The sequence below is a fragment of the Strix uralensis genome, chromosome 1 (genome assembly GCF_047716275.1).
Source record: "Strix uralensis isolate ZFMK-TIS-50842 chromosome 1, bStrUra1, whole genome shotgun sequence".
NCBI classification, from domain to species: Eukaryota; Metazoa; Chordata; class Aves; order Strigiformes; family Strigidae; genus Strix; species Strix uralensis.
The window spans coordinates 66,802,543-66,815,788 of record NC_133972.1 but is presented as its reverse complement, the minus strand read 5'-3'; the positions used below and the strand labels follow the sequence as shown (position 1 = coordinate 66,815,788).

The following is a 13,246-nucleotide window of genomic DNA, read 5'->3' as shown; positions in this document are numbered from 1 at the left end:
GCCAAGATTTTAGCCATGAGGAGATGGATGCTAACTTGTTTAAATTCTGGTAATAGAACTGCTCTGTGCAAGATTAGACCTATGTTGACTGACTAGCTAAAACTTGTCTGTGCTCTGTTCTCTTTTTGATGATGATGGAATGGTTTGGGGAACGGTGGAACAAGCCTTGCAACTTTTCCAAGGTTTCACAGAAAGGGAAAAAGCAAAGCTTGGTCTTTACAGTTTAGATAGGAATCATGCTCAGAAGTGCAATTTACTTCAAAAAAGAACATGTCCTGAGTCATCTCTGGGAAGGAGAATCAGACATGTTTTCAAGTCTAGATGTTTAGAGCTACCCGCTACAAATGCACCTGAAGGTGTTCGAATATTAAATGGTTCAATTGCAGTTTTCATTCAAGGAATTGCACATCTACATCCCTCCACTGTAGTTGTTCAGCTCCCTGCCACCTTCTCTTCTGCCTAATCTAAAAGATAAATACTGCTGCTTCACATTACTCTGTCAAATAAAACACGAGAGAGGCGGAAAATCCCTGATTTGTGTCACCCCTAAAGGGAGCATGTGCACCACTGCTAGCACGCGACTGCCTCTGCGTGTTATGGACACAGCAACTTCCTTGGAGAGGTGCCAAGGTGAACGACTAGAAACATTTCCACATGCACAGGAGCACCATGAGGCTAACGAATTTAGACCAACCACAAGAATGAATATTTGGAAGGAGCAGGCTATGGATGATCCTATATGGTCTTTCCTGAATTTCTGGCCAAATACTCAAAAATAATGAAATATTTCACACCCTGTTTTGGTGGAAATGAGGCCAAGAAGAGTACAAACAACAGCATCAGACTTTCCTCCTTGGTTCATCCACACTGTGTCTGCAAAGGTAGAGAATTTAATAAACATTGCTAATTGCATAATTGTATTAGAAGCAAAAATCCATAACCCCTGAATTCCCTAGCTGGTCATTTAAATTAATTTTCTGTCTGATTTTTTTTTTTATATAATCCCAGAAGGGCATTATGAATTAGGACATGCTATGCACTCTTTTATTTCTCAAACAGTAGCTGTAAGCCAGATCAACCACTATCAGCTCTCAGTGTCTGACTTCTGAAGTTCTAACTCTAATTTGTGTAATCCAGCTGCAGTGGTCACTCTTCATAGAAAACATTCAGCCTTCCATAGTCTGGACTGATAACTACAGCCTGTGTCAACAGGGCAGTGTCTTAAATAAACCCCAGAGGGCTGTAGCCATATACTGTGCCCCTGCTACGCTAAAGCTGGTTTGTTATAAAACCAGAGATGCAAGGTAGCTTCTGCTAAAAAGACGCTTTACAGCCCCATTTCCTGTTCGGTTCAAAAATGACGGACATCTGACCTCCATTTAGCAAAGCAAATTAGAGCAGATTCCTAAATCTTTTTTCAACCAGTTAAACCACAAGCACATGCTGTACTAAATGAAGTCATCTGTATCTGACTTTGTCATTCCTGTGAAAATAACAGAGGAATTTTCTCCAGCAGAAGAGCTGATTGCACAGTCAAGATTGGAGCCATATTCTTAGACTGGAGTATTCAGTGACGGGGTTTCGATTAGCCCATATTTAACCACGTAGTTCTCAGGGGCAACATTTCTCTTTGTACACTGACTAGGAACAAAGCACAAGCTGATGCAGTGTCCTATAGTTATCCATACTGTTCATTGTTGGCATGCTCATGGGTAGTTTGCAGAGGGCCATTTTTGACCCCTGTTCACCATGCTACGCAGCCAGACAGTGCTGGGCACAAACACTGACATGAACACGGTCAGTCTGGTCCTGCCCTGGGGCTGTCCTGCCTGTAGCCATGTTCTGTGTTGTGTTGGCTGCATCCTTCCAACCCTAGGAACATCAGTGCTTTAAGTCTTTGTGTCTAAAGCAGGCAGAATGCCCTATGTCCTGTGATTAAAAATTGGCTTGAAGGCAGGAGAAAGAAGCTTTGGAAGAGGCTTAGTGGAGCACAGATGGTTCCACAATGGGTTTATTTTTAGGGTCTATGCACATCCTAAACTCCAATGGAAGCTGCTGCTTCCCCTCTTCACCTGAGCATTTCACCCCATCCTCACAATAAAGCTGTTATTCTCTTCCAGGGTTTTGTTCTTCCTTGCAACTGCCCCTTACATTTCCTGTGGGAATATTTATATTCCCTCAGGCAACTGCCACCAAGAAGCTCATTTCCCCTGCCAACCTCTCCAGCTGCTTTTCCAATCTGTAAGCGTTAGGAGTACCAGAATATATGCACTGATTGAACATGAGCACGCAGAGGAAACCATGAGGACCTCAGGGGAGGCCTCCATGTGGATGAAAGCAAATAGGCCATGACAGGCACAGAGCCTGAGAAATAACTTGCTGTTAGGTATTCTTCCCACTCCATGCCATTTATGGCTTGTCCATGGGCTTTGCCTGCCCTAGAAAAGGCTAAAGGGGAAAAATACTTTTTAAATATTGTCCATAATTTTCGTTCTTGCTTGTTCAACAGTCATGGAATGGGAAGGACTCCAGGACGATGCGCTCAGATTTCTCCTGCCAACAGTTTTCAGACAGACTTTGGGACAGCAGTCTTAATTGAACATCATTATTAATGGAATACTACATGAATTAATAGAAGGTTTCCAAGCTTCTTTAATAAAGTTATCATTTGCAATTATTTCCATGCAGATGATTCAACTAATTCAGCTAGCTTTCAACCATGCTGGCGCATTATTATGATTGCTAATGTTAATGGTTTGTGTCATGCTCTGAATCAGAAAACAGTAGCTCTGCACATCCCAGAGGAAAAATACCACTGTATAGATAGAGCGAGGAAAAAACCCATGAATCAACAGAAAGGCTACTTTGAGTTTTACCAGTGCTATTTTAGAAACCCTTTTATAGAACTCTATTTCTGAATCAATGAGGCCACCTGTACAGAAAGAGTTGTTAAGATTTTCTGCCTTTTCAGATCTCAGCATTTCCCAAGTCAAAAGAATGGATTTTCTAATTCTCTGCTTCCTGTATCCAATCATACAATTAAAGTCATTTGATGGAAATAATTAGCAGAGTGTCCTTTCTCTACCAACAATCAGAAATTCTTTCTGCCCACCTCTGACACAGGCTGCAGTCAACTGCTGGAGAATTTTGCACTTTTTTTCATTTTTTGTCATTGTTCCTAACATGGAAGCCCAGTTACGACATCTTGCACACCAAGCCCTTCAGGATGCCAGTGGTATGATATCGAGTCAGGGAATGACATTTGGGCTTGAAACATGGTCTGTTCTAAAATCAGATAAAGAGGTCATTATGTGTAATTTCCCACCATTCATCTGGCTTTTGATTTACTAATTAGGAAGGCCAAAGAGAAGTATGTTTGCTTTCACCTTAATTGCTTCTTTGTGTCTAACCTCCTGCTGCAGAGCTGAAGCTAATGCTTTTATGGGGCTCTCTCTCTGTGCAGTGAATGGGAGGCATGTGCTCTCAGATTATCTTATCTGGCTTTGGCCAGAACTAGAGACATACTCTGTGACTCTCAACTCACTGGAACACACACATTTTTTCCTGTACCATTGTCCCCAAATTCCTGTAAATATAGAATCATAGAGTAGTTTGGGTTGGAAGGGACCTTTAAAGGCCACCTAGTCCAACCCCCCTGCAATGAGCAGGGACATCTTCAACTAGATCAGGTTGCTCAGAGCCCCGTCCAGCCTGACCCTGAATATTTCCAGGGTTAGGGCATCTACCGCCTCTCTGGGCAACTTGTTCCAGTGTTTCACCACCCTCATCGTAAAAAATTTCTTCCTTATATCTAGTCTAAATCTGCCCTCTTTTGGTTTAAAACCATTATCCCTTGTCCTATTGCATTACTCCTGTAGCCCTGCTAAAAAGTCTGTCCCGATTTTTCTTATAAGCTCCCTTTAAGTACGGAAAGGCTGCAATAAGGTCTCCCCAGAGCCTTCTCCAGGCTGAACAACCCCAACTGTCTCAGCCTTTCTTCATAGGAGAGGTGTTCCATCCCTCTGATCATTTTTGTGGTCCTCTTCTGGACCTGCTCCAGCAGGTCCGTATCTTTCCTGTGCTGAGGACTCTAGAGCTGGACGCAGCACTGCAGGTGGGGTCTCATGAGAGCAGAGTAGAGGGGGAGAATCACCTCCCTCGACCTGCTGGCCACGCTTCTCTTGATGCAGCCCAGGATACGGTTGGTCTTCTGGGCTGCGAGTGCACATTGTCAGCTCACATCTGTCTTTTCATCCACCAGTACTCCCAAGTCCTATAATACATAAATATGAATATATTTGTATATAAATATATAAATATATAAATATATTTATATATAAATATATAAATATAAAGCAAGGTACTTCATAACTCAGTCTCCTTTGAAAACATGCTGTCGCATGCTACACTCTTCTATCTAAAGCGTCACATCATTAGCCTTCAGGCAAGTGGCTGTACTCTGAACAATGATTCCTGGCAAAAAGACCTGCCTGCCTAACATGAGGACACCTCTGCCCAAACCAGCAGGAGAAGTGGCACAGCAGCAGGACTCTTGTGTGTCAGGCTCTCAGCAGAAACTTGCCTTGTCAGAAGCAGTCGTCTGGAGATAATTCAATAGCAGGCAAAGCACTGGTTCTTAAGAAATCATGAGGAACCAGTGAACCCTTTCACTTACAGAACCAAGATGTTTCCAGTGGCAGTATCTTTTCTCCATCCAGCTCAGAAACTGTAATTCCTTCTTTTCTCTCCTTTTCAAGGAAATCCTTTTCCTTCTGCCTGCTTCTTCCCTCAGTGTAACAGACTGCTTGCATGTGCCTGTCTGACACTACTTTCTGTATTTCAAGGGGATATCTGAAATCTGCTGTCAGGCACAGCCAGAAGTGAAATTGCTATATGAACTGTGCTACTTCAGGAGCCCATGTTGGAGATACACTACCAACCAATCCTCCCAGCTTGCTCCCACAGCCCATGGCAGTTTCCTGCTGTCCAGTTCCAGGCTCTTTCTGTCCCTCCTCCCTGCAACTCCCAAAGGACAGGAGGGAATGTAGTTGTGAGGAAATTCCTCCTCATCCAGCCCTTGGGAGGGGACAGGCAAGCAGAGAAGAGGAACCAACATAGACAAACGTATTTTACTGTGAATAACAGCTTATCAGCTCTTCATTCTATCATGTTAGTAGAATAAGCCATGGCCTAACCCCAGTGAACATAAACCACAAAAGGAGTTCAATGACTCCTGTGAGGAATTGGGGCCACCAACAGGGTGATTTAATGTGATTATATGTGGTCTCTGAATCAGGAATATCTTCAAACCTCTGACTGCCAGAAGCGAGGTAAGAGCAAGGGACAACTCACAGCCTACCTCCCCTGTTTCCCATTCTGTTTCCCAATTGTCTTTCACTGATCACCACTGAGGACTGAGTTACAGCCTACACGGATCATCGGTCTGACTGAATATGGAAGTTCTTATGTCTTTATGTTGTGACCGCAATCTTTTAAGTCTGTTCTGACTGAATTACTACAACCTCTTTTTTTTTTCTGTCCTTCAACCCATGCACCAGGGAAGAGTTAGTAAAAGAGTCCAGCCAAGGCCTTGACCAACACTTTGTGTCTGAAAAGGATCAGGGCAGGAAGCAAATAGGAAAAGGAAAAGGCTCTTTAATGGAAGCCCATATCATGGTGTCTTGTGATGTGCCAGCCTTCAGGCTCTCTGGGATGGTGACTTGTGCTGCTGTTCTTGTAAGTTGGGCTACACTTGCACCATTCAATCCACATCAAAGGTTGTAAAGCAGGTGTAAATGGCATAAACAATGTTACCTGACGTGAAGATAAATATGAAACCTTCTATCATCTTATCTTTTAGGCTAGGGAACTTTAAATGGCTCTGTAACTCACAATTTCTTCCTAGCGATGCTGTAATCGTGTCTGAAGCAGCAGTTCAGCACACAGCCCCCTCATCTCCTATTTCCCCCCTCTCTCACATGACTCTTTGCCCTCTTGAGAAGGTAGCTCTCTGCTGTCTGTGCTCTCATTTTCCTCATTTTACTTCCACACTCTCCAAATTGTGGTATCCCCTACTGAGGTAAGAAAAAACCTAAATTCCTTAGCTTCTGGCTTGTGAGGGAATACGTTCATGCCAATCACTGTGACTCTAGGAAAGTTCAATTCACTAATTTATAATACAGTTCAATGTGTTTCAAATTCCACCTCCTGCCAGTTACAATGCAATGTTAATTCCTTTGCAGTGCAGCCTGTGAGGACAGTTATTGCTGTTTCTGGAGCACAGACCTGCTTACTTTTTCACTCCACAGAGTGAAGGCAATAATTAATCAAGGAGAAAGGAATTGTGGAGCTCATTGTCATAGAAGACTGTTATGACTCTTTAACAAGTTTTCAAAAAGGAACAGGTCATTTTCATGAATAACAGGAGCATTTAAATCTAAATTAAGGCTTATAAATTTAAGCTAGCTTCCATCTCCCAAGAGCCAGGAAAAGACCTGTGGAGGACAAATTACCCCTATGAGTATTATGAGTTTCTTCCTCAGGCTTTGAGATGAGTGAGTATGACAAGGTCAGCTTTGTCCTTTCACCAAACATTAGCTGCGCTGCAGGTCTCCTATTACTCACTAGCTTTGTTGCCCAATTTGGGACATGTCCTTCATTCACTGTCCACCCCAGACTCCAGTCTGGCTACACAGATAAACTTTATGCACAGGATGATCTCCTGAGCCCAGCAGAACAGTCTCATGTGAACAGTGCCTGAAATGAAGGGACCCTCATCTCAGTCAGTATCCCTCTAGTTGCTTTACCCATGTCAAATTATGATAATAACATTCACCAGCAGTTCCTGTAAATGAGAGCAGCTTCCTCAGGTGGCTGGCAAGAGATCTTTCCCTTGTTACATCAATTGACTTAGCTGCAGTCCTCCACTGCTGTGCCCTGCAGCCTCCATGCTATATTAACGCTGCTGTTTCTCCCTCCCCAGTATGAACCTGACACAGTTATTTGTCAAGCTTTTCCTGCCCTTGGCTATGAATTGCATTACTGCCACTGTGATTTCTTTGCTAGTAGTAGTTAGGAGACAGAAACAAACAGAAACCATGTGCTCTGGGCTCTCTACAAACAAAAACAACCTTTCAGTCTCCAGTTGAGACTCCTACTGAAAGAAAAGGAACAAGAAAAACAAAAAAAAAGGGAAAATATTAAAACCATTCTATGCCTGAGGTCACATCACTGCCTGAGCCATTAAGAAACTCTGTGGCACTTTCAGACGTGTGTTTCTCAGCCTGACTATACTGGTGTTCCCATTAAACCCATAACTGCTATTAACACCAGCAGAGTAGTGGCCCAGACGTCACAAAAGCAAAACCTGCCCCTCACCTGTTTGTGCTCCTTTGCCAAGGCAGCAATGCGGTGGGGAATGTGACTGGGGAGAGACTGCAGCCGGAAGAGCAAAATACTTGCTCTACAGCCTCTTCTTCATTGCTCTGTTAGCCCCAAGACCTGAAGCTTTTTAGCAGGTGAAAACATCAACTTACTATCTGTGCCACACACAGTGTCTCAAAAAAGGAATGGAGCCATGGTACAAGGTTGCTGATACCCAAAGAATGGCTTTTGCTAAAGGTAGTGGAACATGGGAGCCAGCTGTCCCTCTTTCATGTCTAAAGCATTATTTGACAAAGCTTCAGGCTTCATTTTGGTAAATTCCAGCTGCTGGTCACATTTATACTTAATTTTATACCAGGAACACATCTTCCCTCAGCACATGTGGTTTTTTGAAAACAAGGAGAGTTTTGGTCATAATTATCTGTAGAGCCTGAGAGTTCCCAACACAGACCATACCCTCTTGTTCTGGGTCCTGAACAGACATCACTAAATTTGGCTCTGTCTGAAGCATCTTGCAATCCAGACAAAAGCCAATGACTAGATGCAGGCTCATGGGCAAAGAGGACAAAACAGTATGAACCAAGTAAGGAGGGCAAAGATCATGCAGCCAGTAGATGCTGAGTTTGTCTTTATATTCCAAGACACGGAATAGAATGATTTTGATGACTAGGATCCCACTCGGAGGAAAAGCTCTTTTTATGAGCTGAACCAAAAATTCTACAACGATTTGTCTGATCCTGTTTGCCTTTATGGCCAGTCCTATGTCCTGCTGTAAGTCTTGTGAGAAGAAGGTTTCTTCCAGCCAGGTTTAGTGATGTTCCAGCATACAGGATGATTAAACTACCTCTAAATGGAGGCATGCAGCAAGGATTTTTTTTCCACTCCTTTATCTTCTCATTGTCAAAAAATACATTCAGGTGACAAGTGTGCTGGATCTGTTTTGTTGTTAGATTTCTCAAAAGCAATTAATTTCATGTCAGTAACTCTACAGTTTGACCTGAATTTCCTTCATTTCTAGTCCCCTGCTTCCCTCTCCCCCTAGAAGCAGTGATTCAAACTCCTTCCTTAATCTGCTAATCCTTAACCTGAAGGGAGTGAATAGAACATCTAGATGAACAGCAGCCACAGGACATGTATGTACAGAATGATCAAGAGAGAATGGACCTTAATAGCATGTTTCAAAGTCTGTCCAGAGCCAAATGGTTCCTGGGGTTCAGCATGAAATGCAGTAGATGTTGGTTGCCTAGTTTCTTTGAAAGTCAACCTGTGAACCTTTGCCTTTTGTTAGAAGTGAATTTTCAAAGTGAGACATGTCTCTGACATGTTCCCTGGTAGCACAGCTTAGACTGAGAGCAACGCTTCTGGGTTTTGTAGCCTAAATAAAAGTGAATGGATCTGAAGATTTTTTTTTTCCAAATTTACTCCAGCCATGAGTCACTGAGGGTCTCAAAACCAAATACCAATTTCATACCTGGAGCCTGAGTTGTTAAACTCAGAGGCTGTTTTAACATTGACTCAGTAGGTTTATACCTCTGAGCATCTTTCTGTAAGTTGCAGTATCTCAAATGTGGTAGGTCCTCTATTTGGTTTTTTCTGAATTTCTGTGAAATATTTGAGAGATTTGTGAGGCTGAAGGACATAACAGAATTGCTTCTGGCTCTAAGACTGACTAATCAAGTCCCAGGAAAAGTGTAGTAAGTGTTTTATGCTAGCAAAATAGTGTTTGTTATTAAGAAGGCTGTCTTGTTTGTCATGCAAAAGACCTGAGGCAACAGCAAAGTTGGTTACTGGATTATGCCTTCTGTTTTTGGTGTCACTGGGATGAGCTACAGTCAGTTATAGTTGAGCAGGTTTGAGAACACTGCTTTTTGTGTTTGTCCTATGTTATTTGACAGCTTCCTTTGCAAGCAGGGAGACTGATATGGCAAGTGCAGAATCCTAACCTGATGATTCTGGGAAATGCACTGGCTGTTTGAACCCCTGTGGAAGTAATTTTAATAACTGGAGTGTTTTGCATTAGCTGAGAAGAGATCATTTAATTGAAGACAGTAACTGCAAATCTGTGACTTGGCACTTGCCTTCCTTTACCGTTTCATAAAGAATGAGAAGACAAATGATCTTGTCTTAGATGACTGAATCGGTAATGAGTAACTTTCTGTCTAGCTTCAGTGATACTTTGGTTGCTGGCATCAGCATCATGCACCGACTGCCTCCTGGTGCCATTTTCAGCAGCAAGCACTATTTAAGATGTCCCCTCTTTTGTTTTATGGCACTGTGTCCCAACTTACTGTAGTTCATATTTTACATTGTGCTCATATTTTACATTGCATCAGAATGGAGGCTGAGGAAGGGCTAAAACCAGACAAACATTTTCTGGTGAAGGAGAATATACAGCTCTACCTTGTTTAAGAAAGCTTGATACAGCCAACTAAGCCCAGGACTGAAAACCAGGCAGTCCATGCTCTCCTGTTGCACTAATGGGTCTGAAAACTTTGAACTTCACACAGGTGAACCCATTCAAGAGACTAACCGAATGTAAACTATTCCAGTTTTGCCACTCCAGCACAGGTATTTGTCACTCCAGTGCAGCCTGGTTGTTTAGGGGCTTATCAATTCTTATTGTGCTAGGGATGGAGTGGAGGGGAGCAAAAGTTATAACCAAAGATGAAATGACCATTTGAATATTTGAGTCTTTCCAGTATATCCTGTTTCACTTGCTCGAATTGATTCTGGTCAAAGGGAGGTCCTCATGTTGCCAAGACAAATTGTTGTACATGGCTTTGCAAAAGTTATGCTGTGGTTTCTGGAAGAAAGGTGTATAGCAAGGAAAAGAAGCACAGATTTTGCCATCCTCCTGTTGCTGTTTTATATTTATGTAATTTATTTATGTTGTGACTACACTGCAAAATCCAAGTTTTGGTTTTGGTACTGGCTGTGCAATTTACCCTGAGAGCCAGAGAATGGGACCAGACCAGATATGCTTGCTGGTAAAGATATAAGCTACAGACAGCCTCATAGACTGTTATTGTTGACCCATTGGACAGATGAACCTCCTGTTTCATAGCATAAGAGGGGGATAATTTTGCAAGTGAACAGAATTAGCTTGTTTATTTTATATTGTCATTAATGTGAGTATGTGTATATATTCACTATAGATGATGATTTAAATGTATTTCCATGTTTAGGAGTATCAGATGCCTGCGGAATATTATCCACTGGAACCTGATCACCACATTCATCCTGAGGAATGTGATGTGGTTTCTACTTCAAATGATAGATCACAACATACATGAAAGCAATGAAGTAAGTGCTTGGAGGTAGCATGTCTCTGCCTTGTAGTTTGGGGGCAGACAGGGATGCTGAAACTGTTCAACTGATAGAAATATTACAAAGGACACCTATCCATATGCTCAGAGTGACTTTCATGTAGTTTCAAAAAGATGAAGAAAATTAGCTTAGATTTACTAAATTTTCATTTATTTCCTCATTACTGAATATCAGTGGGGGATTTTAAAGTAAAAATTCCACCCAAAATCTTCTCTCTTATTTTCACTGACCATAGATACTTTCCAAAGGTATGTACTGTAAAACACAGTATTGTGGGAGCCAATAAATTTGGTGGTTCTCGAACATTTTTGTCAGAGCATCTTGCAATGATGTGCACCTGTGTAGGGACAGCACGCATTCCAGAGGGCAACATCTCCATGAACGTGGTACAGAAATAATTGATTTGGCTGTTGAGGCTCTGAGTTAGCTACTTCGTTGTCTGATGACAGTGGGCACCTTACTGCCTAGAGTCAGTGGGACTCCCAATAAAATAAGAAATAGGGCGTGAAACAGTACAATTTTTGCTTGTTGGTATCTTTGTGGGTTTTTTTACAAAATTCCATTTTTCTGCTAATCCCTTCTTCACCATGCTGGCCTTGAGGATGAAGTTCTGTGATATGGGCTGCATTCAGCAGCAAGTCCCTGTCACTGAAGGAGATGGCTCACTCTTCCAGGGACCCAAATGCTTCACTCCAGCTCCTGCTGCTTCTTTTGCACAAGCTCTGTTCCTTTTCGTGATCCCTTGGGGAGGACTGAACCCTTGGAGACTGAACTCACTGAACTGGTGGAAGACTAACCTAGCCAACAAAAAAGCAAGGAGGAGTTTTCTGCTGGCATAACTATCTAGGTCAGCTTTGTGATTGGTGATTGAGAGTTAGAGACAGTTCAAGGGACCAGACAGATCCACACAATAGAAAATGGGAAGGCTGAAGGAGGCCAGAAGTGGGGTGTCTTCTTTGCATGGCATTGAGCACTCTTTTAAGAAATACATCATGTCACCATGCTCCCATTTTCTTACTCTCCATGTTATTTCTTGTTCACTCAAGTAACTCCAACTGAATGTGCTTGTCTGAATGAGGACATTGAATCAGTCCCTATGTAAGTACTGTAATGCTTCCCCTTGTTTAGTCACCCAACATCCCCAATAATGAGGACTTCAGAGTGGATTAAAAACATCCATTTCAAAAGAAAAAGCATTTTTCTTTATTTTCTTACAGAATAATTCTATATTTCCTTAGCAAGTAGTACTTTCTGATAGTCCCTTAGCAGTATTTTTTACTGTTCTCTTTCCCTTGTAATATTCTTATAGTGGGATATTCTCCTTTTAGGGCTGTCCCCTGATATTTACCTCTATAATCAAGAAAAAAGTGTGCTACAAACACACATACACATACACACACACCCTTTATATGCACTCTTTGGAAAACAGTTGTACTAAAGTGCCTATAGATTATGAGCTGGATCCATAGTTGGTATCAGTCAATGTAGGAACTGGTCCTGTAGAATTGAAAACCACTCCAGGAGCCTGGATATCATAGAATCATAGAATCATATCCATTCATTTTAATGTCAATTGTGCACTCATCATCTTTGGTTAACATTTCAAATGTAAGATTTATCATCTGAACTTTAATCCCATTCTTTAGGAAAACAAATAGAAAATTCATTAGTACCTAGAAAAAATCTATGCATAACTCTGTATTATTATTCAATCAGATGCTCCTTTGACACGATGTAGCTTCTGTTAATTCACTGTTTGCTTTGTCTGTGTTTCTGACATTTTCAGACTACAGAAGATGGTGGTATATGAGGTTTATTGTTGACAGTTTTATGCTTCATGATTTACTTTCATGACAGTATTGCAAATCTTAATACAGATTTTTACAGTTACTTAGGAAAAATCCATTGGAGTCAAGCACTCAAATGCCTTTTAAAATGTGACCACAAAGTGCCAAGGAAAATATAAACCTGCAAATATAATGACAGATTCTCACACGCCTCAGTTTTCATTAACTCATCTTTTCTCTGCAGAACACTGCAGTCTTTTTGTGAAGGTGCTTTATACAAGCTTAATGATAACTTTGTTACGTTCTTACTGTGGTAAAAGTCAGAGTCAAAATAACACCACTAAAATTAATGGGAGCAACATCATTTATGCTAGCTAAAGATGTAATCTCTTCTGTGCTGATCATTGGAGATTAAACAGTGCAGTTACAGAAGCATAAAGGACTCAACGTGAAAACATTTTGCATGAAGTTATAGAGCTTGTGTCAGTAAATCTAGAAGGGAAATTGCTGAAGATATCTGGAGCCTAATGGTGGATACATGTGGGGATCAAGAATCCTTGGTCAAATAAATGAAAAGGTATAAATTAATGAGTTCTGCTAATTGGATTTATTATTCAATAATAACAAATCCACAGCTCCAAAATGAGTTACTCAAAATTCATTTTATCCTCGTTTCCTATGGAAATGATGCAGAGGGAGATCTCACCACCATTATGTGTATTTGTCTGTATCTGTCCAAGTATCTTACC

The 13,246-nt window shown here is 41.5% G+C and overlaps 1 protein-coding gene across 5 annotated transcripts in view; it reads left to right on the top strand.

Annotated features, from left to right (window-relative positions):
- The window catches only part of CRHR2 (corticotropin releasing hormone receptor 2), a 159,957-nt gene that overhangs the window by 99,020 nt on the left and 47,691 nt on the right, over positions 1–13,246 (top strand). For 4 of the 5 annotated variants that reach the window (XM_074892621.1, XM_074892655.1, XM_074892637.1 and 1 more), the window contains one exon: positions 10,569–10,686. In XM_074892621.1, the coding sequence (XP_074748722.1) occupies positions 10,569–10,686 (118 nt within the window). Of the gene's footprint in view, positions 1–6,278; positions 6,405–10,568; positions 10,687–13,246 lie in introns of those variants that run through there. The other variant, XM_074892645.1, reaches the window with a different exon arrangement.